The sequence below is a fragment of the Pimephales promelas genome, chromosome 18 (assembly GCF_988280905.1).
Source record: "Pimephales promelas chromosome 18, fPimPro1.hap1.1, whole genome shotgun sequence".
Classification (NCBI taxonomy): Eukaryota; Metazoa; Chordata; class Actinopteri; order Cypriniformes; family Leuciscidae; genus Pimephales; species Pimephales promelas.
In genome coordinates, this window is record NC_142786.1 from 10,864,266 (window position 1) to 10,890,657 (window position 26,392).

At 38.7% G+C, this 26,392-nt stretch overlaps 2 protein-coding genes across 3 annotated transcripts in view; one reads left to right on the plus strand and one right to left on the minus strand.

The window, feature by feature from the left end:
• Positions 1-20,189, plus strand: wipf3 (WAS/WASL interacting protein family member 3). Of its 2 annotated transcripts, none has more exons than XM_039678901.2 (8): positions 1-481; positions 5,687-5,763; positions 6,473-6,599; positions 14,299-14,475; positions 14,576-15,376; positions 17,456-17,596; positions 17,781-17,882; positions 19,220-20,189. In XM_039678901.2, exons 2-8 carry the CDS (start codon positions 5,698-5,700, stop codon positions 19,258-19,260), a joined length of 1,455 nt encoding a protein of 484 aa, XP_039534835.2. In that variant the 5' UTR covers positions 1-481; positions 5,687-5,697; the 3' UTR covers positions 19,261-20,189. The 2 variants fall into 2 exon arrangements, with proteins under 2 accessions (XP_039534835.2, XP_088978799.1); XM_089122673.1 differs by lacking the exon at positions 1-481 and adding an exon at positions 4,861-5,184.
• Positions 20,130-26,392, minus strand: part of LOC120483714 (uncharacterized) — a 19,604-nt gene continuing 13,341 nt past the window's right edge. Inside the window, exons 12-17 of the mRNA XM_039678903.2 lie at positions 26,287-26,383; positions 25,819-25,952; positions 21,673-21,792; positions 21,463-21,589; positions 21,154-21,256; positions 20,130-20,833 (exon numbers count right to left, since the gene is read on the minus strand). Of these exons, the coding sequence (XP_039534837.2) occupies positions 20,764-20,833; positions 21,154-21,256; positions 21,463-21,589; positions 21,673-21,792; positions 25,819-25,952; positions 26,287-26,383 (651 nt within the window). The 3' untranslated portion in view covers positions 20,130-20,763. The remainder of the gene's footprint in view (positions 20,834-21,153; positions 21,257-21,462; positions 21,590-21,672; positions 21,793-25,818; positions 25,953-26,286; positions 26,384-26,392) is intronic.

A 26,392-nucleotide genomic window follows, 5' to 3' on the forward strand; every position in this document is an offset into this window, starting at 1 on the left:
GCGCTCGCATTGCGCGTGCACCCTGGACGCAACAGGCGGACTGCAAGGGTGCGCGACGCGTACAGTTCAGTTCTCACATAAATTCCTAGCCGAGAAAAGGAGGACAGCTTTTGGAAAGTCACGATTCACGAAGTATTTTTAAAAATCAAACATTTCCAGTGGACTTTTTTTTTTTTTACCAAGTGGAGGATAATCCAAATGTTGTCTTCAAATATAGTTTGACCTGTATTTTTTACTTTTTGTGCGGTTCGTATCGTACTTAAGGGAAAATTTGACAAAAATAATCGTCGTGAAACCGTACAGACTGCGTCCTCGGCGTCTTCCTAATTATAACACGAGCAGTAACTGTATCTCGAGGGTCAGGTCAGCGCAGCGGCGCGCTATGCGGACCCAGCCTCGCGCCGCGACTGGACTCTGACACCCTGCGTCCACTGGAACAGAACAACGCACGAAAGTTCAACTTTCTAAACCACTAACTAAGGTAATGTAGCCTCTAAAAACTACATTATAGTAGTTAACAGTGAACCACTACCGTTGTGTTTAGTTAAGACTACTAGTGCGTTGCAGCTGGACACTGTTGGTGACAGAGCCTGTCAATGTCAATGACAGAGCCTTAAAACAGCCTGGTAATTTCACAGCTCTTCGAATGAGTTTCGTATAGTATCTGGATTCAGAAATCATTCTAATATGCTGATTAGATACTTAGTTATTATCAATGTTGGAATGTATGTGTTCCAATATTTTTTTTTTTTTTGGAACCTGTGATACTTTTTCAGGATTCATTGATGAATAACGGCATATAAGTTAAACGACATTTATTCAATAGATAGGCTACAACTTCATACAAATATTTTGTTGTATTTTGAAATATCTGTAGTAGGCTACTATCACTTTCTACGGTGGCCGAGAGAGTTCAACGTGTTGCAACCTAAAGAAGACGCATGCAAATACAAAAAAAACGTGTGCAAATGGGCTCTATGCACGGCGGTATTTCCGGTGAAGGATTAAGGATGCTCGATAACTTCCGCCGATCGTAGAGTCCAATGCAATACCAAGAATTTATATTGAATTTTTATACTTCATGGTTATAATAAAGAAACGTTAGTCACAAAAACAGATAAAACAGACACCCTTCGTTGTGTTTATGCTTCTTTTTAAAATTATATTAAATAAACATAACTATATATAAAATTACATCTAAACGTATGTACGTTTCGTTTCAAAGACGGGAGGACAGTAAATTGTGAAGATTCTGCGATAATCCCGTTTTCCTTGGTTCTCCTCCGCTTAAATCTCCACAACCGGAAATGGACGAGCATCCTGCGTCAAATTCAGAACTTATTTGCCTATATTTGCATATAGCCCATATAAAAACGCATGCAAATACAAAAAAACATCCGCAAATTAATAAAAACATCTTCAGTTCCACAACACACGTGTACTCCAAGTACTCACAACACAACCAAATACACAAAACGCGCTGTAAAACCTCACAACACAACCAAATACAGAAACGCTGCAAGTAACACAGAGCACAACGGAAATGTTTCCGGGGAACCAAATAAGTGACGGACCCAACTAGGACTTTCTTATTGCTCGTGAGCTTCTCTATGCCCTACTCCCTTCAAAGGGCAGACGGCAAAGCTCCTCAAGTGGGAATTTGGCGTGAGCATGACACTAGTGTGTCATTTATGTAGCCGTTTGGAACTTGATGAAGGGAGCAACAACAGACAATGTAATGTAATTATTTTTACCTAGGATGTTCCTGTTCCTATGACAACGCAGCACTTTGTCCATCAGCTGTCTAGCTGTTCTGATGACAGAAATATAATGATTAACATAAAGGTTGCAAATAAATTATTTATTTTTTATTTTTACTTTATAAAAATCTGTTAAAATATCAGTTTTATATATCTGTATGTCAGTGCCATACATTACCTAACATTTTTAGGAAACTTTTCTTATGAAAATTTAAACATAAAATGAAACTATTTGTATAGTGTAACTGATGTATACATTAATATCTTGCCTTCATGTTCTTCTAGATCTTTTTTTTATTTATTTAGTTTAGTTTTCAGATCATTGTTCTTTTCTCATTTGTATTGTGATGACATTGAACATATTGTTAACACATGTTGTATATTGTACACAAGTTGTATGTCATAATAATTTGAATCTCTGTTTTGCGGGGAAAAGTCAAAAGAAATTAAATAAAATAAAGTAGAATTTTGAGTAAGCAAGGAGTATAGACGAACTATACAAAAATTATAATATTATAATATTATTTATATATACAATATTATTTTAATAGTATAGTTTATTTATAAAAAAAATATCCACAAGTTTCCGAGGGGCGCTCCTGTAAAAAATAAAGTGGGTGAAACTTCCGGTGACGCGGCGGAAGTAGCATTCCAATGGTATTTTGTGTGTTAGTTAGCCAAGAGGCTAGCTGTTTTTCGGAGAATTATTTTACTATTTAAAGACGCAAATCTTTATGAGAGATGTCGTTACGGAGCTCAGGGGCAACATGTTCTGTTCGCGGTTGTATGTATAACCGGACTAAACTAATTCAGTGGCTTAAACGTGATTGTTTTGAGCTGAAAACGAAATCAGAGTGATCCTGCCAGAGCCCGTCTCTGATCCTGCCAACGACTGTAGTTTCCATCACCTCCCAAAAGACAACGAATCTTCCTGTGTACATTTGTTTAAATTCTTAATATTCTATAAACTCTATCAGCATGTGTTTGGCTGTTCGCTACTGATGTTACACCTAAACTCAGGATCAAAACCTGTGTTGACAGAATACCAAATGTGCCAGTTAATGTATTCAAGCAGCACATTCATTTATAATTTTGAATAAACTCCAAAGCACAATGACTAAGTGTGTGTTTTTTATTTTAATTGTTTGTCAGCTCACACAACTGTCTCTCACCATGCCTTGATGAGTATTGATTATTAATAATGTTATTATAATACTCCCAATCAACTATTGCGGAGGGTAAAGGTAGGCTACTGTTATTATATAGCACTGTTACTGAATTCCGTTGAGGTTGTGTTCCCACATCGTTAGCTAGTTTGGATCGCAATAACTTGAATGACCGTCAACTGTTGAATGAACGAGTGTCAAGCATGTCAAATCGCGCTTTGTTTACTTCGAACCGGAAGTCGCGCCCACTTTTGACGCAAGGCCTCATGGGGCGTAGGAAACTTGTGGATAGGCTTTGACTTCTTGTCAATAAAGGTTTTTTGCTGTAAGCACCATAGACAGTAAAAGAAAGGTAAGCACGTCTTGTGTATGCTAGCCTATGACCATAGATATGTATATAAAGGCTAGATATGTCGTCCACGCTGCTGGCCAATGGAGGTCGACGTCTGCACCTGGCGGCCATCTTGTCACAGGTAGCTCGCTCACTCGTAACATTGTGTTAATGGTACATGTACTATTTAAATGACCATAACTTGCTCAATTTTCTACCGATTTTCAAACGATTTGTTTTGTTATAAACGTCAGAGATGTAGTTATGACAATGCATACTTATGAATAAAAAGTGTATAAATAAATAATCATCCAGATAATTATAGCCACGTTAATAACGTTTGTAAGAAACCAAAACCGTTTGTAAATCCATTAAGATTTCAACGAGATAAGAGTATTTGTGTTCGTGCTGACCACTCATCTTACATCAGCTTGTCTGTGACAAGATGGCCGCCGGTGATGACGATGGAAACTCCGCCGTAACATATCTAGCCTTTATATACATATCTATGGCTATGACCACGTCCCAGTCGGGTCCGTCACTTATTTGGTTCCCCGGAAACATTTCCGTTGTGGACCGTGTTATTTGCAGCGCGTTTCTGTATTTGGTTGTGTTGTGAGTACTTGGAGCACACGTGTGTTGTGGAACTGATGAAGATGTTTTTTTCTGAATTTGCGGATGTTTTTTTGTATTTCCATGCGTTTTTATATTTGCACACGTTTTTGTTTTTTTTTTGTATTTGCATGCGTCTTCATCAGGTTGCAGCGCGATGAGCTCTCTCGGCCACTGTAACTTTCTACCAATTTAACATCCTTGCTGAATAAAAGTATTATTATTAAAAAGAAAAGAAAATGTATTTGTTACAAAATATTTCCATTTTAAACAAATGCTGTTCTTTTTTTCTTTTCTTTTACACTTTTTATTCATATAAGAATCCTGAAAAAAGTATCACAGGTTATTAAAAAATATAAACAGCACAGCTGTTTCCAACATTGATTATAGATCAGCATATTAGAATATATCTGAAGGATCAGTAATGGCTGATAACATTTTCAGCTTTGCATTACATAAATAAAATATATTTTAAAATATATTTAAATAGAAAACCATTATTTTTAATTTTAATCATATTTCACAATATAATTTTTTTTCTGTGTTTTTGATCAAATTAATGGAGGCTTATTGATGAGCATGAGAGACTTATAAAAATAGTAATGTTTCCAAACGTTTGACCAGTGTATGAATTATGCTCACAAACAGAATAGTTATTCTAACACTGGCCAGATATTATACAGCATGTCTCTGTTCCCACATGGGTGGACCAGCTGTGTGTCAACATCATGGGAAAGCTGTTAATGGGACTCTAGAGTGAGTGAGAGAGAGAGAGAGAGAGAGAGAGAGAGAGAGAGAGAGAGAGAGAGAGAGAGAGAGAGAGAGAGAGAGAGAGAGAGAGAGAGAGAGAGAGAGAGAGAGAGAGAGAGAGAGAGAGAGAGGGAGGGAGAGAGTTGTTAAGAGCTGTGCTGCTGGATGAAATGTAAACCACAATATCTTGGACAATCATATCATGAAAGAGGTCAAATAATGAATAGCGGAATTCCTCATGTGACTCTTAAACAATGTTGGGATTTTACCTATTAATGATCAACATCAATTTGACATTAGAGTTCCCCTCAATGCTTCAACTTGTCATTTTCTGCTTCCAGCAGTAGAACAATAACACAATGTTTCCCTTTTTGGCAAGAATAAACATTCCTGGAAATTAACATATTAACTAAATTCTTTCTACATTTCTCAGCTGTGTTTAGCATGTTTCTATTTCTCAAACCATATCTCTGATTGGCTGTTTGGCTCGCCAGAAGTTGGGCAACTTTTTTCCTCAAACAACAGACTCCATTGTATTCTCCAGAGACTACCAGCTCTTGATAAGGTTCCACTTCACTCTGATCTGAGATCATTTTTATGCCTAATCCTTTTAAAAGACAAGTTCAGTGTTAATATGTGAGAGATAGCCCTAGTTCAGGGTGTAAGCTTATTGTGGAAGCAGGAGATTGGTTTTCCTAAAAGAGAAGGGAGGGTTCCTGTTGGCTGCATCTTGTGATGGACACATTTCCTGCCAAGAGGAACATGTAGATGACTCATGAAGATAGAGGGGAATGTGGGGGAGATCGCTTTGTCATGTCGAAACCACCATAAAATTCTTTAACACTTGTGTTTAGCTGGAGCTTTACCTGTAAATGAGCATTTTCAAATTGCATTAATTGAATCACTGTATTACAAACAATATATATATATATATATATATATATATATATATATATTAGATATAATATTGATTTAATTATCTGTTTTACAAGTGTTGTCTGGTTTGTGAGGGTCACAGTAATACTGTAACTGTATGTGCTTTAACATGTGTTATGCCTTTGTTTCAGGTTCCTAAGCAATGCCTGTCCCTCCTCCACCACCTCCCCCAGCACCCCCACCCCCACCTGCTGCAGCTCTTGCACAAGTGAGATCAGCACACACACACACACACACACACATAGATACCTGTTAATGTAATAGTACATCAGAGTCTAAACATTATGTACATAATAGCTCTTTTTTTCTCCATCTTTGTGTTGCTTTGTCTCTTTGTCTGTCATTCTCTTTGTAACTGTTACCCAGTTCCTCCTGGCAACCACCTGGCCAGATTTACATTATTAATAAGAGATAAAATTACACACTCAGGGATATACAGCACAGGTGTCACATGTTCAGATTTGACTTTCTTGTTTAATGCATGTGCACACTAATGATATTTTTGAACAATTTAAAATGCACATTTGAAACCAACATTAATGGGAAAGTTCCCCCTAAAAGTAAAAACTGTGACTCACTTGCTCACCCTTATGTTCATTGTTCCAAACCTGTATGACTTTTTGTTTTCTTCTCTGGAACAACAAAGATGACATTTTATAAAATATGTCTATACAGTGAAAGTCAGTGGAGTTCAAAAAGTCATACCCATGTTATGCTGTTTTACATATCATTTAGTCATGCTAGAATCTGTACATGATTAGATTAGACTATTTGTTGTTATTCAGTTTGAGTTTTATTTTGGTGTATCATGGGATACTGTGAAAAACCATAGCAGAGGTAACTAAAGGCATATTGCAGCTCATTAGAATTGCACAAAATGAATTAATTTGCGACTTTTTTTCCTCTGTCTTTTACAGTCAGACCCTCCTAAAGTCCAGCGTTCTGAGGGAGCAGGTCGCGGTGCACTTTTGTCTGACATTCAGAAGGGGACGAGGCTGAAAAAGGTCACACAGGTTAAAGACAGAAGCGCACCAGTCTTTGACAGTGAGTTAAAATCTATTTCATTCACAGAAGCTCAATTTTCAATTCAGAACCCTATGATGTAACAAAAGATCAGGTGAAATGAGTCACTTGGCAACAATCTGTCTGTTTGCAAGCATTGGAAATATAAATACTAAACTGATACTATTTAAGGTTCATTTCCTGATGATCTGATTTGGCATATATCTGCTGTATGATGGCAACACTGGAATGTTGTTTATTGGTGCAATCAACCATAGATACCTGCATTGCTTATTCATTTTCAACAGTTGTTGATTTAGGATGAGAGCTTTGTACCAGCATGAGAACCTGTATACTCTCGTGAAAATTAAACTGAAGGAGTTTGAGACAGAAAGAGTAAGGATGAAGAGAAAACCAGGCGTCAGAGAAAGTCTGAATGGCTGATAAGTTGCAAGAGCTTATCAGTGGCAGAGCTATATTTGAGCTCAAGGTCTATAGTCAGTGGGTTCTCACACTTCAAAGCTCTCATGTGCAGACATCGATATGGAAATACACAGTGGTAGATAAAGGGGCAAGACCTTATGTACTGGAGTGAGGATCACACAGAAACTGAAGGGTGACAATGCTCCTTGTCTTCCTCTTTATTGCAAAGGACAGCGGTATACTTTATGCTCAGGACATGCCATGCTCACAAAAAAGTCATTGGTTCACTTCAGCTTGCAATTCCTGTTTTGCAGAGAAAACTAAAGGGACAGTGAAACTCATTAGAATCTACACAAAGGTGCAGTAAGTGATTTCTGAGAAACCCTGTTGAAAATTGAAATCAACACTCAAACAAACAATTTTGTGAATATTTAATTTTTGTTATGTGTGTGAGCCTGAAAAAAGTGTTTGTACATAGTCCTGGCAGTGTAAATTAGAGAAAAAAGAAGTGGATTCGACTGATCACCACAACAATTGTAGCCAAATAGAGCCCGAGTGATAAAGGATTGTGAAGGCCGATATACAAATATTTGTTGGTTTTAAAATCTGACATTCCGATATATCAGTCGATATATATACAGTATATATTTTTTTTTTTCAGAAACACGCAACAAAACATTAACAGATTTCCCTAACATTAGTTATTTGTAGTTATTTATGAGTTTTAACTAAAATAATATGATAATGCATTTTAAAAACAAACTTGTTTCTTTTATTGTCACAACAGAACATAGGAACATCAAAATATATTAAAGTTCTGATAAATAAAATAATAATTAGTCCCTACTACATTGCCTTATAAGTTACCAACCTGGGGTGCGTTTCCCGTACGACGACATAGTTCACTGTTTCACTACCATAGTACGATGCATCGTTGCAAAAATCAACTAGCTAGTCACGACTGTTTCCCGAAACCCACTGTCGCAAAGTATCGTTCAACCACGTTGTTTTTGCACGTGGTGGAGTAATAACTACTTTTAATGAAACTGTTTGAGATCCAATTAACGCTAGATTTTTTAATATAAATTACAGACATGTCATCTGAGGACTATTTCTAATTGTTCTCAGTTGTTCTGCTTTATTACCAGACTCAATATTTGGCTCGTTCTTACATAGTAGAGCACGTTCGCACATGCGCACTCTTCAAACACGTTACTTCAAATCTTTTGACAAACTAAAAGACTAAATAAAAGTCAAGTCAAGTCACATTTATTTATATAGCGCTTTTCACAATACAGATTGTATCAAAGCAGCTTCACAGTGATAACATGAAAGTAGTACAACACAGATCAATAATATTGTTAAATATTAAATAACCCCGACTATGCAAGGCAAAAGCAAGGCGACAGTGGCAAGGAACCAAAACTCCATCAGATTGGATGGAGAAAAAAACCTTGGGAGAACCCAGGCTCAGTCGGGGGCCAGTTCTGCTCTGGCTAACATTCATTTTGTTTATATATAAATATTAAATATAAATATTGTGTATATATAAAACGGCACCATAACGTATCGCCGGCGTTGAGTCGTCTCTTCACAGGCGCTGGTCCTCTCATCACAGGCGTTGGGCCATCCGAAATCACCGTGAGAGGCTGGACACAAAACTGGACCTGACGAACGCCCCGAGATAACAGCAGAAAGGAAGATGGGAGATAATTAGCATAGCTGATGTTCATAATGATTTCCATTATACGGGAGTCGGTGTTAGAAAACCACTATCTCACAAACTCTCCGCAACCCAAACTCTCCGCAACCCAACCATACGCGCCGACCCATTTGACTAAGTCTGTCGACCCCCACTGTCGCGGTAATGCGTTTCAGTGGCAAAACGGTTCCGTATGGCATAACAAAGGACTAAAAGGTAAGCATTATGTGAATGCTTGACTAAAGAGATGCGTCTTTAATCTAGTTTTAAACTGTGTCAGCGAGTCAGAGCCTCGGACCGTATCGGGAAGGCTATTCCAGAGTTTTGGAGCTAAATGTGAGAACGCCCTCCCTCCTTTAGTGGACTTAGATATCCTAGGAATGACCAGAAGCCTTGTTACGTAGCTTAGCAATGTTTCTAAGGTTGAAAAAGGCTGTTCTTGTAACATATGAAATATGATTTTCGAAAGACAAGTTGCAGTCTAGTATAACACCCAGGTCTTTTACTGTAGTGGATAAAGTAACAGGACATCCGTCTATATTAAAGTTGTATTGTGAGAGGTTTTGTGAGTAGTTTTTTGGACCAATAAGTAATACCTCCGTTTTATCTGAATATAATAGCAGGAAATTACGCGTCATCCAGCATTTTATATCTTTGAGACACTCTGTCAATTTAGATGAGTTAGTGTTTTCATCTGGTCGTGATGAAATATATAATTGAGTGTCGTCAGCGTAACAGTGGAAATTAATTCCATGTTTTCTTATAATATTACCAAGTGGCAGCATATATATTGAGAATAGCAGAGGGCCTAAAACCGATCCTTGCAGTACTCCATAGTCTACAGACGTTATCTTTGATTTTTCCCCATTTAAACAGACAAAATGATAATGGTCCGATAAGTACAAGTACAGTGTAGTTTTGTAGTCGATCCAAGAGTATTTTATGATCTATAGTGTCGAACGCAGCGCTAAGATCAAGTAGGACTAGTATTGAGATACAGTCTTGGTCAGAAGCTAAAAGTAAATCATTTGTAATTTTAACTAGCGCAGTTTCTGTACTATGATGCGGTCTGAATCCTGACTGGAATTTTTCATAGATATCATTTTCTTGCAAAAAAGAGCACAATTGAGCGGACACAACTTTTTCTAGTATTTTGGACATGAATGGAAGATTTGAAATGGGTCTGTAATTTGCTAAGTTATTTGTATCTAATTGCGGTTTCTTAATGAGAGGTTTTATTACGGCCAGCTTGAATATTTTTGGAACATGACCTTAAGATAAAGACGAGTTAATAATATTGAGGAGAGGCTCTTCCACTACAGGTAATAATTCTTTCAGTAGTTTAGTGGGTATTGGATCTAATAATAATAATAATAATAATAATAATAATAATAATAATCGTTGTAAAGCGGTAATTGAAGCTGAATCATAAGACACCATAGAGGATTGTACATTTATAATTGTGTTTCGGATGCTTTCTATTTTCTCATTGAAGTAATTCATAAAATCATTACTACTAAAAACCGATGTGTCCTGAAAATGTGTCCTGAAACCAGATTGAAAAGGCTCGTAGAGATTGTGCTGTAGCATGTGATGGTTAAGTTGGGAAGCCACAGCCCTTTCCAATAACTTAGATATGAAAGGTAGGTTTGAGATAGGACGGTAATGGTTTAAGTCGTCTTGGTTCAGGCCCGGTTTTTTAAGTTTAGGGATCACCACAGCAGTTTTGAAGCTGGTGGGGACCATCCCAGATGACAGCGAGGTGTTAATGATGTTGACCAGTGTTGGACCCAGAGTTGGAAGACATGCCTTAACCAAGGCTGTCGGCATAGGATCATGTTTGCAGGTTGTGGCCTTTGCTTTTGATACTAGCTCAAAAACTTGAGCTCTTTCTCCCCGCTCAATACAGCTCAAGTTTTTCGCATCAAATATAAAATCCTCCTCCTGACATACAAGTCCCTACATGGACTTGCACCCCAGTACATTATTGATCTTCTCCATTCCTACACTCCGTCACGGTCCCTGCGTTCTTCTGACAAGAACTTGCTTGTTGTCCCTAAGTCCAGGCTTAAGACATTTGGTGATAGAGCTTTCTGCGTTGGTGCTCCGTCACTTTGGAACAAACTTCCCCACGAGATCCGCTCTGCCTCATCACTCTCAACATTCAAAAATCAACTCAAAACACACCTCTTCACTGAGGCCTTTGGGCTCTAGCTGCCTCGGCCCCGTGCCTCCTCCTTAACTCCCCCCTTCCCATTTCATGTCCTTTGTTAAGCGTCCTTGGGTACTTTGAAAGGCGCTATATAAATTAAAGTTATTATTATTATTTATTACTAAACTGTAACGGTATATTTTGCTCTGGTGATGTCTGTTTATTTGTTAGTCTAGCCACGGTGTTAAATAAAAACCTTGGATTATTTTGGTTATTTTCGATTAGTTTGCGGAGATGCTCAGCCCTGGCTATTTTTAGTGTCTTTTTATAACGTGACATGCTGTCTTTCCATGCGATTCTAAAGACCTCTAAATTAGTTTGTTTCCATTTACGCTCTGAGTTGCGAGTTTCTCTCTTGATAGCATGCGTAGCCCTGTTGTACCATGGTGCTTTAGTTTTCTCTCTAACCTTTTTTAATCTAATTGGTGCAACAATATCTAATGTACTAGTGAAAATGGTGCTTAAACTGCTAGTTATTTCCTCTAATTCATCTGTTTGTTTGGGTTCACTTAGCAGATAGATCAGGTAAGCTATTTGAGAATACATCTATAGTGGTTGGAAGGATTGTTCTGCCTGGTCTATAACGTGGCGCAACATGACATATTTCAGCAGTACGTATTATGCAAGTCACCATGTAATGATCATTGACATCATCGCTTTGCGGTATAATATCTATATCAGTTGGAATGGTTCCATATGATATAATTAAATCTAGTGTATGATTTAGACGATGAGTGGGACCACTGACGTTTTGTTTGACCCCAAAGGAGTTTAATAAGTCTGTAAACGCAGCCCCTAAAGCATCATTTGTATTATCTACGTGTATGTTAAAATCTCCAACAATTATTGCTTTATCGACAATCACCAATAGATCCGAGAGAAAGTCTGTGAACTCTATTAGGAATTCAGCATATGGCCCTGGAGGTCTATATACAGTAGCCAGGGCTAGAGATAATATGGATTTCCTTCTTACATCTAAGAGCGTAACATTTAGCACAAGAACTTCAAATGAATTAAACCTGTGACCTGTTTTCTGAGTAATATTAAAAATATCTTTATATATTGTCGCAACACCGCCGCCACGACCGACTAGACGAGGCTCATGTTTATAATAGTTTCCTGACGGAGTAGATTCATTTAGACCGAAATACTCATTTGATTTAAGCCAAGTTTCAGTAAGGCACAGAACATCGAAATTATTATCTGTGACCATTTCATTTACAATAACCGCCTTAGGTGTGAGCGATCTAATGTTTAGGAGACCTAGCTTTAGAAATTGTTTTTGTTCACTGATATTTAGATTTTCTGGTTTAATTAAAATAAGATTTTTGCTAGATCCTGCACTAGATTTATTGTTTGGCTTCACTAAACGAGGAATACACAGTGAGTTTCTATATAATGTTCCACACTATGCATATTAGTTAAGTTTGGACAGCAAAGGCTGTGATTTGGACTTTGACTTACTAGTCATCTGGTCCGTAACGTCTTGGAGATGTTGTCCGACAGAACAGCAGCTCCGATTCTGCTGGGGTGGAGTCCATCTGCACGGTACAGCCTGGGTCTCTCCCAAAACAGATGCCAATTATTTACAAAGAGCAGTTTCTGTTCATTACACAATGACATTAACCATTCATTTAATGCAAATAGTCTACTGAACCTTTCCTGTCCTTGTCTGTACGTGGGAAGCGGTCCAGACACGATGATCATTGCTTTAGGCGCTGTGCTGAGTACCGTCTCGATCAGGCTCCTGTAGTCCTTCTTCAGAACCTCCGTCTGCCGCAGCCTGATGTCGTTCGCTCCCGCGTGCAGCACAACAGATCCGACGCGTTCGTCCTCGTTCAGGATCTCGGGAACCTGTGCAGCGACATCAAGAACACGAGCACCAGGAAAGCCGTGAGTGCGCACCTTACCTTTACCCGAGGTAGCGCGGACATGACGGACCATGGATGTGCCGATGATCACGGCGTCATCGCGTTCCGGCTCGCGAAGAGGGGAAAAGCGGTTCCTAGTGGAGATCTCGAAGACCGGGAGGGGCGGAGAGGTAGCTCTGGTCCTGTCTCGTGTCTTCCGCTGTGTGATCCATGGTCCATGTTGTTGTTTCGGTGCCGGAGTGAATGAAGCCCGAGATGATCGCGTCCTCCTGGGCAGAGGAACACACGGAGTAGACGAAGTCGGAGTCAAAGAGTTAACGTTACTAACCACTGATTTGTGAGCATCGGCGCGTGATGCTTCAAGCGTTGAGCGCCGATCCAACAGCTCGGCTTGCTTCACCAGCAGACCACGGATCTGTTTCTCGACGTATTTGTGAGATAAAAGGCACCGGTTGTACTGAATGTCAGCTTGCTTATTTTGCTCAAGATAAGGATTTATTACCTCCAAATGTCATGCAATATAGAAACGATGCCTCAAACCACAGGCCAAGAGCTGTCGTTCAAACCACCCAACTTTGCGATGCTGTTTGCGAATGTTCGTTGGAACGATGGTTTCGGGAAACACCGACTCAAACTATACAGATAACGACGGAACTTGCGACCATAGTTGGCTAACGATGCTTTCGGGAAACGCACCCCAGGATCAGCAGGTTGTAGGATGTGTGGCGCGTTATACACGAGTGTTGCCAACAGGGACGGTGTAGAGTGCCCTCTGGTGGACAAACTATACAACTCCAACACTCATGACATGATTGAAGCGTGTTTCGTCCGTTTTTATTTTATTTTTGAAATACTAATTTATCGGCCATTATAACTGCCGATACCGATAGTTTGGAAAATGCCTAATATCGGCCGATAATATTGGCATGCCGACAAATCGGTCTGGCTCTACCAAATAGCAATAGGAGAGAGAGAGTGAGTGAACGGGACATTTGTAGAAAGACAGATTGTCAAGATATTAACAAAGAGGAAAATGTCAAAGAAATATATTTGGCAAAAAAAGGGTTACGATGAGACGAGGACTTGCATTAATATTGGAATAGCTTTCCAATAACATTTCTGGGGAGTCCTGAAAACTGAGGTCAGGGTTGCTTTGTTTATGTTCGATACGTGAGTAACATTTGTTTTGCTACGGTATGTTCGAACCAAGAAATGCTATTGTTGTTGTTGAATCAAAGCTGATTTATCCATCCTTGCGCAGGCAATTTCCTGTTTCCTGTGTTGCATAGTGTGTCTTTGGGTAGGGGTGTGTTTGTTTGGGTGTCATTTTCAAATATCAACAGTGTTTTTCAAAAATTGCTTACTGTGCATTTTAAATAAGTTACAACACTCACTTTCTTTTAAAGACAGACCCTCCTAAATTGCACAAAAAACCTACACTATATTATGTGTGATAATGTACAATATACGATAGATCCAGGAACATACTTGGTGCATTGGCTGTAAACATAATGGTGATGTGTGTATTTGCAGAACCTAAAGTGAATAGCGTAGATGACGGTGGAAGAAATGTGTCTGCTGGGAATTCTGCAAACACAACAGGATCTACTCCATCTGCAGTGGGTCCAACTCTGGGTGGTCTGTTTGCTGGAGGATTTCCTGTGCTCAAACCAGTCGGACAAAGAGAGAAACTGCCACCTCACAACCCGGGTATTGAAGTCAGATCTATTTATTATCATGCTGAATAAAGTATTTCAGTGCTGTAAAATTTTTTGAATGACTTTTTGGACATGACGTGTTTGTGTTTCAGTGTCTCGTTCCGGCTCTACCGCCAGCCTGAAGCAGCCTCTCTGGAACCCTCCATCACAAGGAGATGGTTTCAGAGGAAGCGCCCCTGATCTTTCCCCTTCCCACAGGCCTTTGGAGAGAACCTCCTCACTGTCTAGAGCTCGGCCTATTTCCTCATACACAGCTCCGCCCTCCCCCAGCCAAACTACACATCCTACTTTTAAACTATCGTCTACTCCTCCTTCCTCTGCCCCTCCTCCACCTCCTCCTCAGGAGCGACCCAATAATAGACCTCCTTCTCTGCCCTCCGGCCCGCCCCCACCCCCTCCTCCTCAAATGGCCAAACCCACTTGGTTACCTGTCCAATCACACTCCATTCCCATGCCCACAACTCCACCTCCTCCACTGCCTCCCTCGGTTCCTCTGTTCTCACTTCCTGACAGATCATCGGGTGTCTTCTACCCTCCGCCCCCTCCACCGCCTCCATCAATCCCTCCCTCCTCGGTGCCCGACAGGTCATCTGGTGTCTTCTACCCACCGCCTCCTCCACCACCTCCATCTTCGCACCCTAACCGCTCATCTGGAGTCTTCTTCCCTCCGCCCCAGTTAGAAATGAAGGACAGTACATTAGGACCTCCTCTCCCTCCCCCTCCTCTTCCTGCTTTGTTTCCTCCCAGTCACCCCTCCTCAGCACCTCCTCCGCTACCTCAGAAAGTATCTCCCATGCCTTCACCTACATACAGGCCCAGCGTACCACCTTTGCCACCGTCCTACCCCTGTGGTGCACCCAGTAGGCGCCCCCCTGCTGTGCCACGATTTGCAGGTAGAAGATCTTTGTTGTATATATTTGCAAATATTGTATATATGAAGAGTTCAGATGCAAAAGCCTCTAAGTGCCATTTGAAATTTTCTTCTAAAATGATCATTTTTATCAAGCTTATATATTTAAGTTCAGTAATTTCACTTAAATGACAATGAAGATTACCTATGAATTGCCATTTAAGTGAAATTACTGAACTTAAATATACAAGTTTGATAAAAATGATCATTCTAGAAGAAAATTTCAAATGGCATTTAGAGGCTTTTGCATCTGAACTCTTCATATACACTACCATTCAAAAGTAGGGATGGCTCCATACCACTTTTTCATGTTTTCATAATGTAGGGCATACCTGAACTACACATACACTCACACACACACACGTGACATGAAAGGCTCTAACACAGAGCGGCACAAAAGTGCTAATGTGAATCCCAGATGCATGATGATGCAACTTGGAGTTACATGCAAGCCTCACTCCAGCCTCACTCCTACAATGAAATGTTCATAACAGAGCACAAAGAGTATATATTGTGTGTATTGAACATTTTATTTCAATGTAAATTTAACAATGAAATATACTACTGTCTGTTCCTCAAATAAAACAATGATATGGCTTCAGAATACTTGAAATATATAGTGCACTAAACCTTCAGTAAAAACCATATGTATCGCACAGTATCGAATTTCGATCGTTCCTGTGCTGACTGATACATGATCCAGCAAAAAAGTTCCATATCTGACCGATACCGATACTGAGTATCGGATCACCATTTCCCTTTTCAAAAGTTTGGTGTCAGTAAGTTTTTTTTAGGAATTTCAGTAAAAATATAAACATTCTTAAAGGGATACTCCACCGGGTTTTCATATTAAACTATGTTATTCCCTTAACTAAGACGAGCTGATGCATACCTCTCTCGTCTCAGTGCGTGCACTCTATCGCTCTGTATTGCCGCAAAACTATGTTAGCACTTAGCTTAGCCCAGTGCATTAAATATGGGCCAAAAAGAGAAGTGACAAAACACTTCCTCGTTTTCCCTATTTAAACACAGTTACTCGATTAGTGTAACTCGACCTAGGCTGGTGACACAAAATAAAACGTTGTGTTTTTCTAAGCGTTTAAAATTGATGACTATATTGTATGGCGGAATACCATAAAAAAGTGCTGTAGAGCACTTCAACTTGGCGCAATAATACCTCGCTCTCCCCCTCCCTCTTATTTCTGTCAATGCAGCCAACGTGACATGCGACAAAGCGGGAGCCGGTAAGAGGACTTTTCACGAGTGAAGGTATTATTGCGCCAAGCTGAAGTGCTCTAAAGCACTTTTTTATGGTATTCCGCCATACAATATAGTCATCAAAACATCAAAACGCTTAGAAAAACACAACGTTTTATTTTGTGTCACCAGCCTAGGTCAAGTTACACTAATCGAGTAACTGTGTTTAAATAGGGAAAACGAGGAAGTGTTTTGTCACTTCTCTTTTTGGCCCATATTTAATGCACTGGGCTAAGCTAAGTGCTAACATAGTTTTGCGGCAATACAGAGCGATAGAGTGCACGCACTGAGACGAGAGAGGTATGCATCAGCTCGTCTTAATTAAGGGAATAACATAGTTTAATATGAAAACCCGGTGGAGTATCCCTTTAAAACAAGAGAAATCTATGCTAAGAAGCACAAAGATTCATAAGATTCTAACACTTGTTTTCAGAGAAAATCTAATACATTAATTTACATTTCAATTTTATTTACTGTTGGCTTTTGATTGTTTGAAAAATTTGTACGAAATAAAACAAAAGTACAGTAAAAACCATAATATTGTGTGAAAATAACTGTTATTTTAATATATTTTAAAATGTAATTAATCCTTTGATGGCAAAGCTGAATTTGAAATTGCTCCAAACTTCTGAACAGTAGTCCATTTACAAAAAAAAAAATATATATAGGCATCTATCATACATATATACATCTAAATATGTACATAATGTAAAAAAAAAACAAACAAAAAAAACAACTGAACTGAAACCCTGAAAACCTAAAATGAATTGTAAGTAGTAATTTATCAAGATTTTTGGATTGACAGGTGCTCCACGGATGGCTCCACCCCCTGCTCCCCCGGCTCGCTCTCCTAACACTGAACTCTCTATTAGGACTCCGCCCCCTCCTCCTCTCCCACTGTCGGCTCCGCCCAGCTCACTACGCAACGGACACCTGCACAGTTTAGGTGAGACTACAGGTCGGCATTAATGATGAAGCTAAAGTCCTAAATGGGCTTTTACCTTCTGATGAACAGGAACAAGTGTCAATATGCTTCGCTAATTGTATGTTTATGATTACCTGCAAAGCAATTCGATTTACCATGGCATTTTTATTTTCAACTCACAGAAGTGTCTTTGTCTTCTTTTCAGATGACTTTGAATCAAAGTTTCACTTCCATCCGATAGAGGACTTCCCCCCTCCTGAAGAGTTCAGGCCCTTCCCACGTACTTACCCCAGCAAGGAGAACAGAGGTACAACAAACTCTTTGTGTGTGAGAGTGTATGTGAAGAAAGGTGAAGTCTTTTCAATGACAGTGCTCACAATGTTGCCTCTGTTCATTTAGGCTTGAGGCAGATTACCGTTATATATATATATATATATATATATGAAGAGTTCAGATGCAAAAGCCTCTAAATGCCATTTGAAATTTTCTTCTTTAATGATGATTTTTGTCAAACTTGCATATTTAAGTTCAGTAATTTCATTTAAATAACAATTAATAGGTAATTATCATTGCCATTTAAGTGAAATTACTGAACTTAAATATACAAGTTTGATAAAAATCATCATTAAAGAAGAAAATTTCAAATGGCATTTAGAGGCTTTTGCATCTGAACTCTTCATATACAATTGAAAAAGAGGTGATTTAAGATGGATGTTTTCATAACAAAGTCCAGAATATATTTATAATAATATGCAAAATTTGCATATTAAAACACTATAGCTATGTTTCCACCCACCTTATTTTATGCATATTTTGGGATATTGCAATAAAAATTGTGCTTTATTTGCAAATGTTTCATGCGATATTCCAATTTTGCTTGTAAGTTAAATTCGCAACTTTGGATGCAAACATAGCTTGTGATACAATTAATAAGATGTCAGTTAGTTTGTGGATGAACACTGACCTAAAGGTAATGTTTAAAATGATGGGGTCAGTAAGATTTTAAAGACAGAAATTACTATTCAGAAAAGACGCATTAATTGAGGGTAAAGACATTTATAATGTTTCGAAATATTTCTATTTCAAATAAATGCTGTTCTTTTAAACTTTAAAGTATCCTGAAAAAATATGTATCACAGTTTCCCCAATATATTGAGTTTCACAACTTTTTTCAACATTATTAATTATAAGAAATGTTTCTTGAGCATCAAATAAGCATTTTAGAAAAAAATCATGTGACACTGAGGACTGAAGTGATGATGCTGATTAAAAATATTTTTTTTAATATCACAGATAATATATAAAATATATAATTAAAAAAGAAAATAATATTTAAGTTATATATTTCTGTTTTTAATGTAATATAATAATGTTAATGTTGATCAATTATATGCAGGGAGCACAAGATACTTATTTCATGAACATTTAATACATTAACCACTGTAGCGTAAATTGTAAGCCTCTTTTTTAATGCAAATTGCTTGTTTCAGAACCAGTTATTATCAGATTCAATTATCAGATTCAAAAGTTGAAACAATTGTGCATACAAAAATTGTTTCTCAGTTCCTCAGTTGATTGTTTTTTATTTAAAATACAGAAACGACCTGTCTTATTGAAATTTAACTATTCCTGTTTTGTTTTCAGTCAACCCACAACCTCCTGCCATGAGGACTCATTTAAGATGAAATATGAAGCTTTGTGCTAACCTTTACCAGGACACTTTTGTAAGCATCATTTTCATGGTAAAGGAAGAACAGCAGCCAAATCTGTTGGTAAAATCAACTCACATTATCTGTGAAAACATTTTAGCTTGATGTAAAACTACTTTTCAAGAATGAGTTTCCCCATTACAGCTGCAGCCTTCTAAAACTGATTCTTATTGAAAATCGTTTACCTGCCTAATTAATCTTATTCATACATTAATAAGTGCTTTAACATTTGATATATTATATCTGGAACAAATGTTATCCTAATAATTTCTATTTATTTTGCTTTCATTAATTTGATTAATTATCCCATCAGCTGTCAACACACACTGAATGGAGTAAAAGGGCAAATTAATAACTACTAATAGAATAAAAAATAGTAAAAGTTTAATCATGGCTTAATAAAGCAAAAGGAAAAAAGAATTGATGAATCTGTGCATACAGATTTGAGAAATCTCAATTGACTTTTGGTTTCAAATAAAAACTATCTGTTTTTGTAAAAGGGAAGAAAGTTCACCAGTAAAAGTGAAACAGTGTGTTTTAGACCTAAGGTGGTCAGAATAAAGGGTTGAAATGGATGAAACCACAGTTGGAATAGTATGTAAATGGAATTAATTTGCTAAAACTAACATGTTTTTAATTTATTGTGGCTGCTGGAGCCCTGTGTAGTCTTCATCAAATCAAGACTTACTGAAACACCAAAGAAAAAATACTCTTAGGTTTCCCCTAATGTATATTTCTTTTTTTTTTTTTTTTCAAATACTACCTGTATTTGAAATCTTTGCCAGTATGAATTATTGAATTAAAGCTCTGAACCTGAAGGAGGAAGACACTGGGAAACAGTGCCACCCACTGGACATGCTTGCAATTTATTGCTCTGACTGAATAAATTATTTAACCCAAGGAAACATTACAAGACATACTTTTTTTCTGTGAAAAATTATCAAGCAGAGAATTATTAGGTATCATTTCATAAAAGTCTGGACAGTTCAGTAAATAAATAAATAAATAAATACAATGAATACCTGCTTTTACAATAGATACTTTACAAGGCATGAACCAATGAAATACTGCTTAGTCTGTTGTTCCATGAGAATAAGAACATGTTACATGTATGGAAACATGCACAAACTTAATCATGCATTTGCAATACCAAACAAATAAATAAGTTTCATATAAACATATTATGCATTAATTTAAATAAATATCATTTCATTACACAGCTCCAAACTTAAAACAGTAAGCCCTCGCTCAGCTGCCATTAAAACATACTAGCATCAAAGAACATGTGCTGCAAATAGTCCAGTACCGCTGAGTTGTACCTTAATAGTGTAGTGAGTGTGTGTGTGTGTGTGGATGAGAGTAAGGGAGGCAAGGGAGACAGAAAAAGCCAAATCCTCTCAGATCATTGCTAAATACTGTTGATCTCAGCAGACTCTCTCTCATATCTATGTGTGTGTCTGTGTGAAACTTTTGTAGGCCTCAGGTCCTGTATTTACAGCTTGTTGAGTCGATGAAACAGGAGTCGGTGCACCTGAGCTGCCCAAAGGTCCTTTGTGTGTACAAAAAGATAGAGACGTTAATTATATTGGGTGTTGACATGAAATACTTTTGGGTATTTGGCATGTCCTGAGGGGTGACATGCTGTACTCCTCTTACAACTACATTGAAAAAAGGATTTCGCATCTCTAAAATTAAGGATAGAAATTTGTACGTTTAAAATTTTAAAGTTGAACTTTTAAAAAGTGAAAAGGTAAAAGATTATCAAAATGTCGTTTATAGTTACATTAAAATTACAAAGAAGTACATTTTAGCTCAAAAAATCTGTTGATTACAAAAAGTCTACCCAATATTTATCTGTTGTATACATACCCTGCCAAATATGATTTGCAGGTCTGGTAGCCAAAGTCTTTCCCATCACACTCCTCTACACCCTCATTACGATATCCATCACCACAGTAAGCCTTCTTACAGCCTACTCACAGAGACCGAGATAAATAACAGGAAAGAGACGGAAGTGGAGTAAAGGAGCTGCTTTTCTGTGTAAAATGTAAGTTATCTACACACTTTAGAAACATATGTATATGTTTGTTTCAGATGAATATAATACGGCTAATTAATTTTATCTTTAAGCATTATATAGCTACAGTGTGTGATGGTTTCTGGGATCACGTGACTCACCGACGCAGTCGTCCGTAACAACCTTGTTTCCATCGTCGCATTCCTCCCCGTTGAGTTCCTGCAGCTCTCCATCACCACAGACTCCATTCCCGTCCCTCATCCTCTCTGTCGCCTGCAGTGGCATCAGCTGGCATACAAACAGAAAAAAGCTCCTATTGTTATAATTATTTAATTATGTTTCATGGCATTGTATTCAAACCAGTCCTGTACCTGAATGGGCTCCCATCCATGTTTATCTTTGAAGTAAAGAGACCTCTGATCCTTTCTGAAGGCGAGTGCATTATCTTCGTGGAGACCTTTTAGCTCTTCCTCACTGCTCACAACGAAAATCTGACCAGGGAGATCAGGAAACACAAACTGACGTAAAGAGTGAACAAACAGGCATACTGATTCCGTTAGAAACAGGCAAAATGTGTGTAGGAGCAAATGTACCCACAATGATCATCTGGAGCTCCTTGCAATGAAAACTGCTCAGATAAGGGACTAAATACTGTCATAATAAAAATGTAAAAATACCAAAAGGTTTCTTTAAAGGAACACTCCGACTTTTTGGGACTTTAGCTTTTTCACCATATCCCCCAGAGTAAGATAAAGGCCCGTACACACCGGGACGAATATCAGCGCGCGTTATTCGTCAGCGTTTTTCAACGCGTTTTTTGTGTTTTCGCTGACGATGAGCCGAGTGAACATGCAAATTCATTCCTTGACATTAGATGGCGCTTAATGTAAAACAGAAATAATAATAGAATACTATACTAGGGTGATCATATTCATGACTCAATGTTTTATTATGACAGATAGAAAAAAAACGAATGAAATAATGATAGAAATAATGTCTTCTGTATTAGAAAAATAAATATATAAATAATAAATAACTAAAAGAAATGCCTCCAAATGTAACAAAAAATATCTCTCACAAACTTACAAAAACGAACTAACAAAATCTATTTATATCTTTAGTTTTCATCCTCTTTATCTTGTTTTTCTTTCTCGTCCACCTTGTTTGCCCATCTATATTTTGCTGTAGAACTGATCTTTCCCAGCAGTTTTTGTTTGAAAACCAGGACATTTTCATCACTTAAAAACAGTCAGGACAGGACGTGGAAACAGGACATGTGCAACGCAAAGTTCAGATGTTGCCCAGAGATAAAAACATAGCAGATGTCGGATGAACAGATGCACGAGAGACGAGAGTTGTCGTATTTCCCCGCGTTTAATAAAACCACTCAAACACTCGTCCTCCTCGTATGGGGATCGAGCGAGAAAAAAAAAACACAAACATCTGGTCACAATAGAAAAATAAAATAAAAGAAAGAATACAAAGAGTCGGCAGAGCGGTTCTCCTCTCCACACTTGTCAAAATCTAACTGACATTACGCACACTATGCGCAGTTCTCATCTCAGCTCAGATTTCTACAAAGCACAAAGTGACCGTTTTACACATGTCCCGGGAAAACAGGACTGTTGGTCACCCTATATAATATTATTACAGAAATACTAATATAAATATTATCTTATAGCTCTTTATGCTCCGAGACCAGCAGCTCAACATTCATCTTGCCCATCTCTTCTTCGCCGTATGTGTGCTCGGCAAGACCGTTTTGTGTTTGAGCGCCCTCAAGTTGTGTTTTACTGTAACTTCAGAAGTACCAGACACGTGAGCAAACCCGCCAATCTCGTTGGTCGGATAGGTTTTGACGCGGCACGTCAAACCAAAAAAACGAACCCGAGGCGTTTTTTTAAAAATGACGCTTTTACGCGTGGCGTTTTTCGCGTCGGTGTGAACACTCACATTGGCGCCCATTGTTTAGTCACGAGGCGTTAAACGTCAACGAATAACGCGCGCGAAATTCGTCCCGGTGTGAACAGGCCTTAAGTCCATACATACCTTTTTCATCTCAATGCGTGCTGTAACTCTGTCAGATGCACCCACCGCTAGCCTAGCTTAGCACAAAGACTGGATGTAAATGGATACAGCTAGCATCCTAATCCCAATAAAAGACAAAATAATGCAAGCATTTTCATACACAGCCATCTTTGAATCATTTAAATATTGGGAATTGCTACTTGGGTGGAGTGATTACGAGACGCACCGTGATGAGGAGCAGAGAGTTCATTCAGAGTTGGAGTAATAGATAATAAAAGCATAGTTTACAGTCATGGGTGTTTGCTGTATTGTAAAGAGCTGCGACAATAAACAGGGGAGACCAGGTAATACCATGATGTTTCATAGAATTCCAACCAAAAACATCACTTATTTGTAATTAGTATGCTAGCTGTATCCATTTACATCCATTCTTTTTGCTAAGCTAGGCTAGCGGTGGGTGCGTCTGACAGAGTTAAAGCACGCACAGTGAGGAAAAAGGTATGTATGGACTTATCAGCAGCCATATCTCCCTGTAGCCCAAGACTGGTTGCCCACTGAAGCTTAGCAGGGCTGAGCCTGGTTAGTACCTGGATGGGAGACCTTCTGAGAAAGCCAGGTTGCTGCTGGAAGAGGTGTTAGTGAGGCCAGCAGGGGGTGCTCACCCTGTGGTCTGTGTGGGTCCTAATGCCCCAGTATAGTAATGGGGATACTATACTGTCAAAGAGCACAGTCCTTCGGATGAGACGTTAAACCGAGGTCCTGACTCTCTGTGGGCATTAAAAATCCCAGGATGTCTTTCAAAAGAGTAGGGGTGTAACCCCAAAATTTGCCCAGTGGCCTCTCTCCATCATGGTCTCCAAATAATCCCCATCTATACCAATTGGCTTCATCGCTCTGTCTCCTCTCCACCAGTAAGCTGGTGTGTGGTGAGCGTTCTGGCGCACTATGGCAGCCGTCGCATCATCCAGGTGGATGCTGCACACTGGTGGTGGTTGAGGAGATTCCCCTTTCCCCATCTAAAGGGCTTTGAGTGCCGAAAAAAGCGCTATATAAATGTAATGAATTATTATTATTATCTAACTCTGGGGGATATTGTGAATAAGCTAAAGTCTTAAAAAGTCGAAGTGTTCCTTTAAGGACTAGGTGTAGTAGGGCTAGTAATTCAGGACAGCATGAAACTAACCCTGTTTACTTTGCATAGATATTTCTGGTCATATTGTGAATGAATCATCCATGCATTTTTTTCTAACGCACTTCCAAAGGAAAAATGGTTTGTCTTCGTTGTGTTTAAAGGGTTAGTTCACCCAAAAATGAAAATTAAGTCATAAATTACTCACCCCCATGCTGTTCCAACCCCGTAAGAGCTTCGTTCATCTTCGGAACACAAATAAAGATATTTTTGATTGAATCTGAGAGCTGGATCAGTCCTACATAGACTGCCTAAGGGACTGGCTCTTGACGGCCCAGAAAGTCATTAAATAGAAGGTTTAAATATTCCATGTGCCTACAGCGGCTCAATTATAAGTTTATCAAGCGACGAGACTACTTTTTGTGCGAAAAAAACATAAATAACGACTTTATTCAACTATTCTATTACTTCCTTATGGGCGCATGCGCGAGAACTGAAGACGAGGACGTTCTCCTTCGACTACCGGCTGCTCACCGCTTAGGAGTATTACCGCCACCTACCGTATAAGATGATGTGCTGATATAGCTGGAAGCGCAAAACTTTCTGTTTACAAGCAGAGGAAGATGCGCGCTGTACATACGCTTTTCAATTAGCGTATTTTCCGCACTATAAGGTGCACTTAAAAGCCTTTAATCTTCTTAAAAAACGACAGTGTTCCTTATAATCCGGAGCGCCTTATATATGGATCATCATTTTATACGGTAGGTGGCGGTAATACTCCTGAACGGTTAGCAGTCGGTAACAAGAAGTAGACGAAGGAGAACGTCCTCGTCTCAGTTCTCGCGCATGCGCCCATAAGGAAGTAATGGAATAGTCGAATAAAGTCGTTATTTATGTTTTTTTCGCACAAAAAGTAGTCTCGTCGCTTGATAAACTTATAATTGAGCCGCTGTAGGCACATGGAATATTTAAACCTTTTCTTTAATGACTTTATGGGCCGTCAAGAGCCAGTCCCTTAAGCAGTCTATCTAGGACTGATCCAGCTCTCAGATTCAATAAAAAATATCTTTATTTGTGTTCCGAAGATGAACGAAGGTCTTACGGGGTTGGAACAGCATGGGGGTGAGTAATTAATGACTTAATTTTCATTTTTGGGTGAACTAACCCTTTAACTAAAATGTAATAACATGCTCATCCTCTGAAATTACATTCCTTTTAGCAAACTTGCATTTATTCGGGTTTCTTTCTTGTATGTAGCGACCACTTCTGAATGGACTTTCTTACTGACTATCTTTAACCTTAAGAAGCAAATGGAAAGTCCTCAATATAAAAAGATCATTAGTGGGTTTGTGTGGCTTACCACTGGAACTTTGTCATATGTGTTACGGTGTTGTAATGGGGCACTGGCTGGACTGGAAGAAAGCAAGCTGCAGTCACAGACTCCAGGAGGACCGGGAAATCCCTTCTCACCTTTTTCTCCAACTACAAACAGTCCTGTACATCATGAAATGCCAACAAACAAAAGGAAATAGATCAGACATTAATATTAATCTAAAGCAGTAATGCGCTGATTTACTTATTAAAATCTCTGCTGAAAAGACCTGTATGTAGAAAAACTGCCTTTAAAAGTTAGCTAAATTTCAATTTCTAAATTTAAATGCATAAGGTAGAAGCTAAGGGGCAATTAAATAATGGTCTGTATTCATTATGATTAGCTTTATATAAAACACAACAAAGCCCTCATTTAGATAGCCAAATACACGTGTGTGTGTGTGTGTGTGTGTGTGTGTGTGTGTGTGAGTGTATGCAAACATGAATGTTATGTCACCTGATGCAGGTACCCCAGGAGGTCCTGGGTGGCCCCGAGGTCCAGGTGGACCAACGGGACCCACTGGCCCTGGAAAACCGTTCTCTCCATCAGGCCCCTATGTCGA

Bases quoted from the DNA above. Each gene is read 5' to 3' on its own strand.
- wipf3 (XM_039678901.2), top strand. From the start codon at position 5,698: ATGCCTGTCCCTCCTCCACCACCTCCCCCAGCACCCCCACCCCCACCT. The intron at 5,764-6,472 runs GTGAGATCAGCA...TGTCTTTTACAG, and splicing joins CTGCTGCAGCTCTTGCACAA to TCAGACCCTCCTAAAGTCCA. The intron at 17,883-19,219 runs GTACAACAAACT...TTTTGTTTTCAG, and splicing joins CCCCAGCAAGGAGAACAGAG to TCAACCCACAACCTCCTGCC.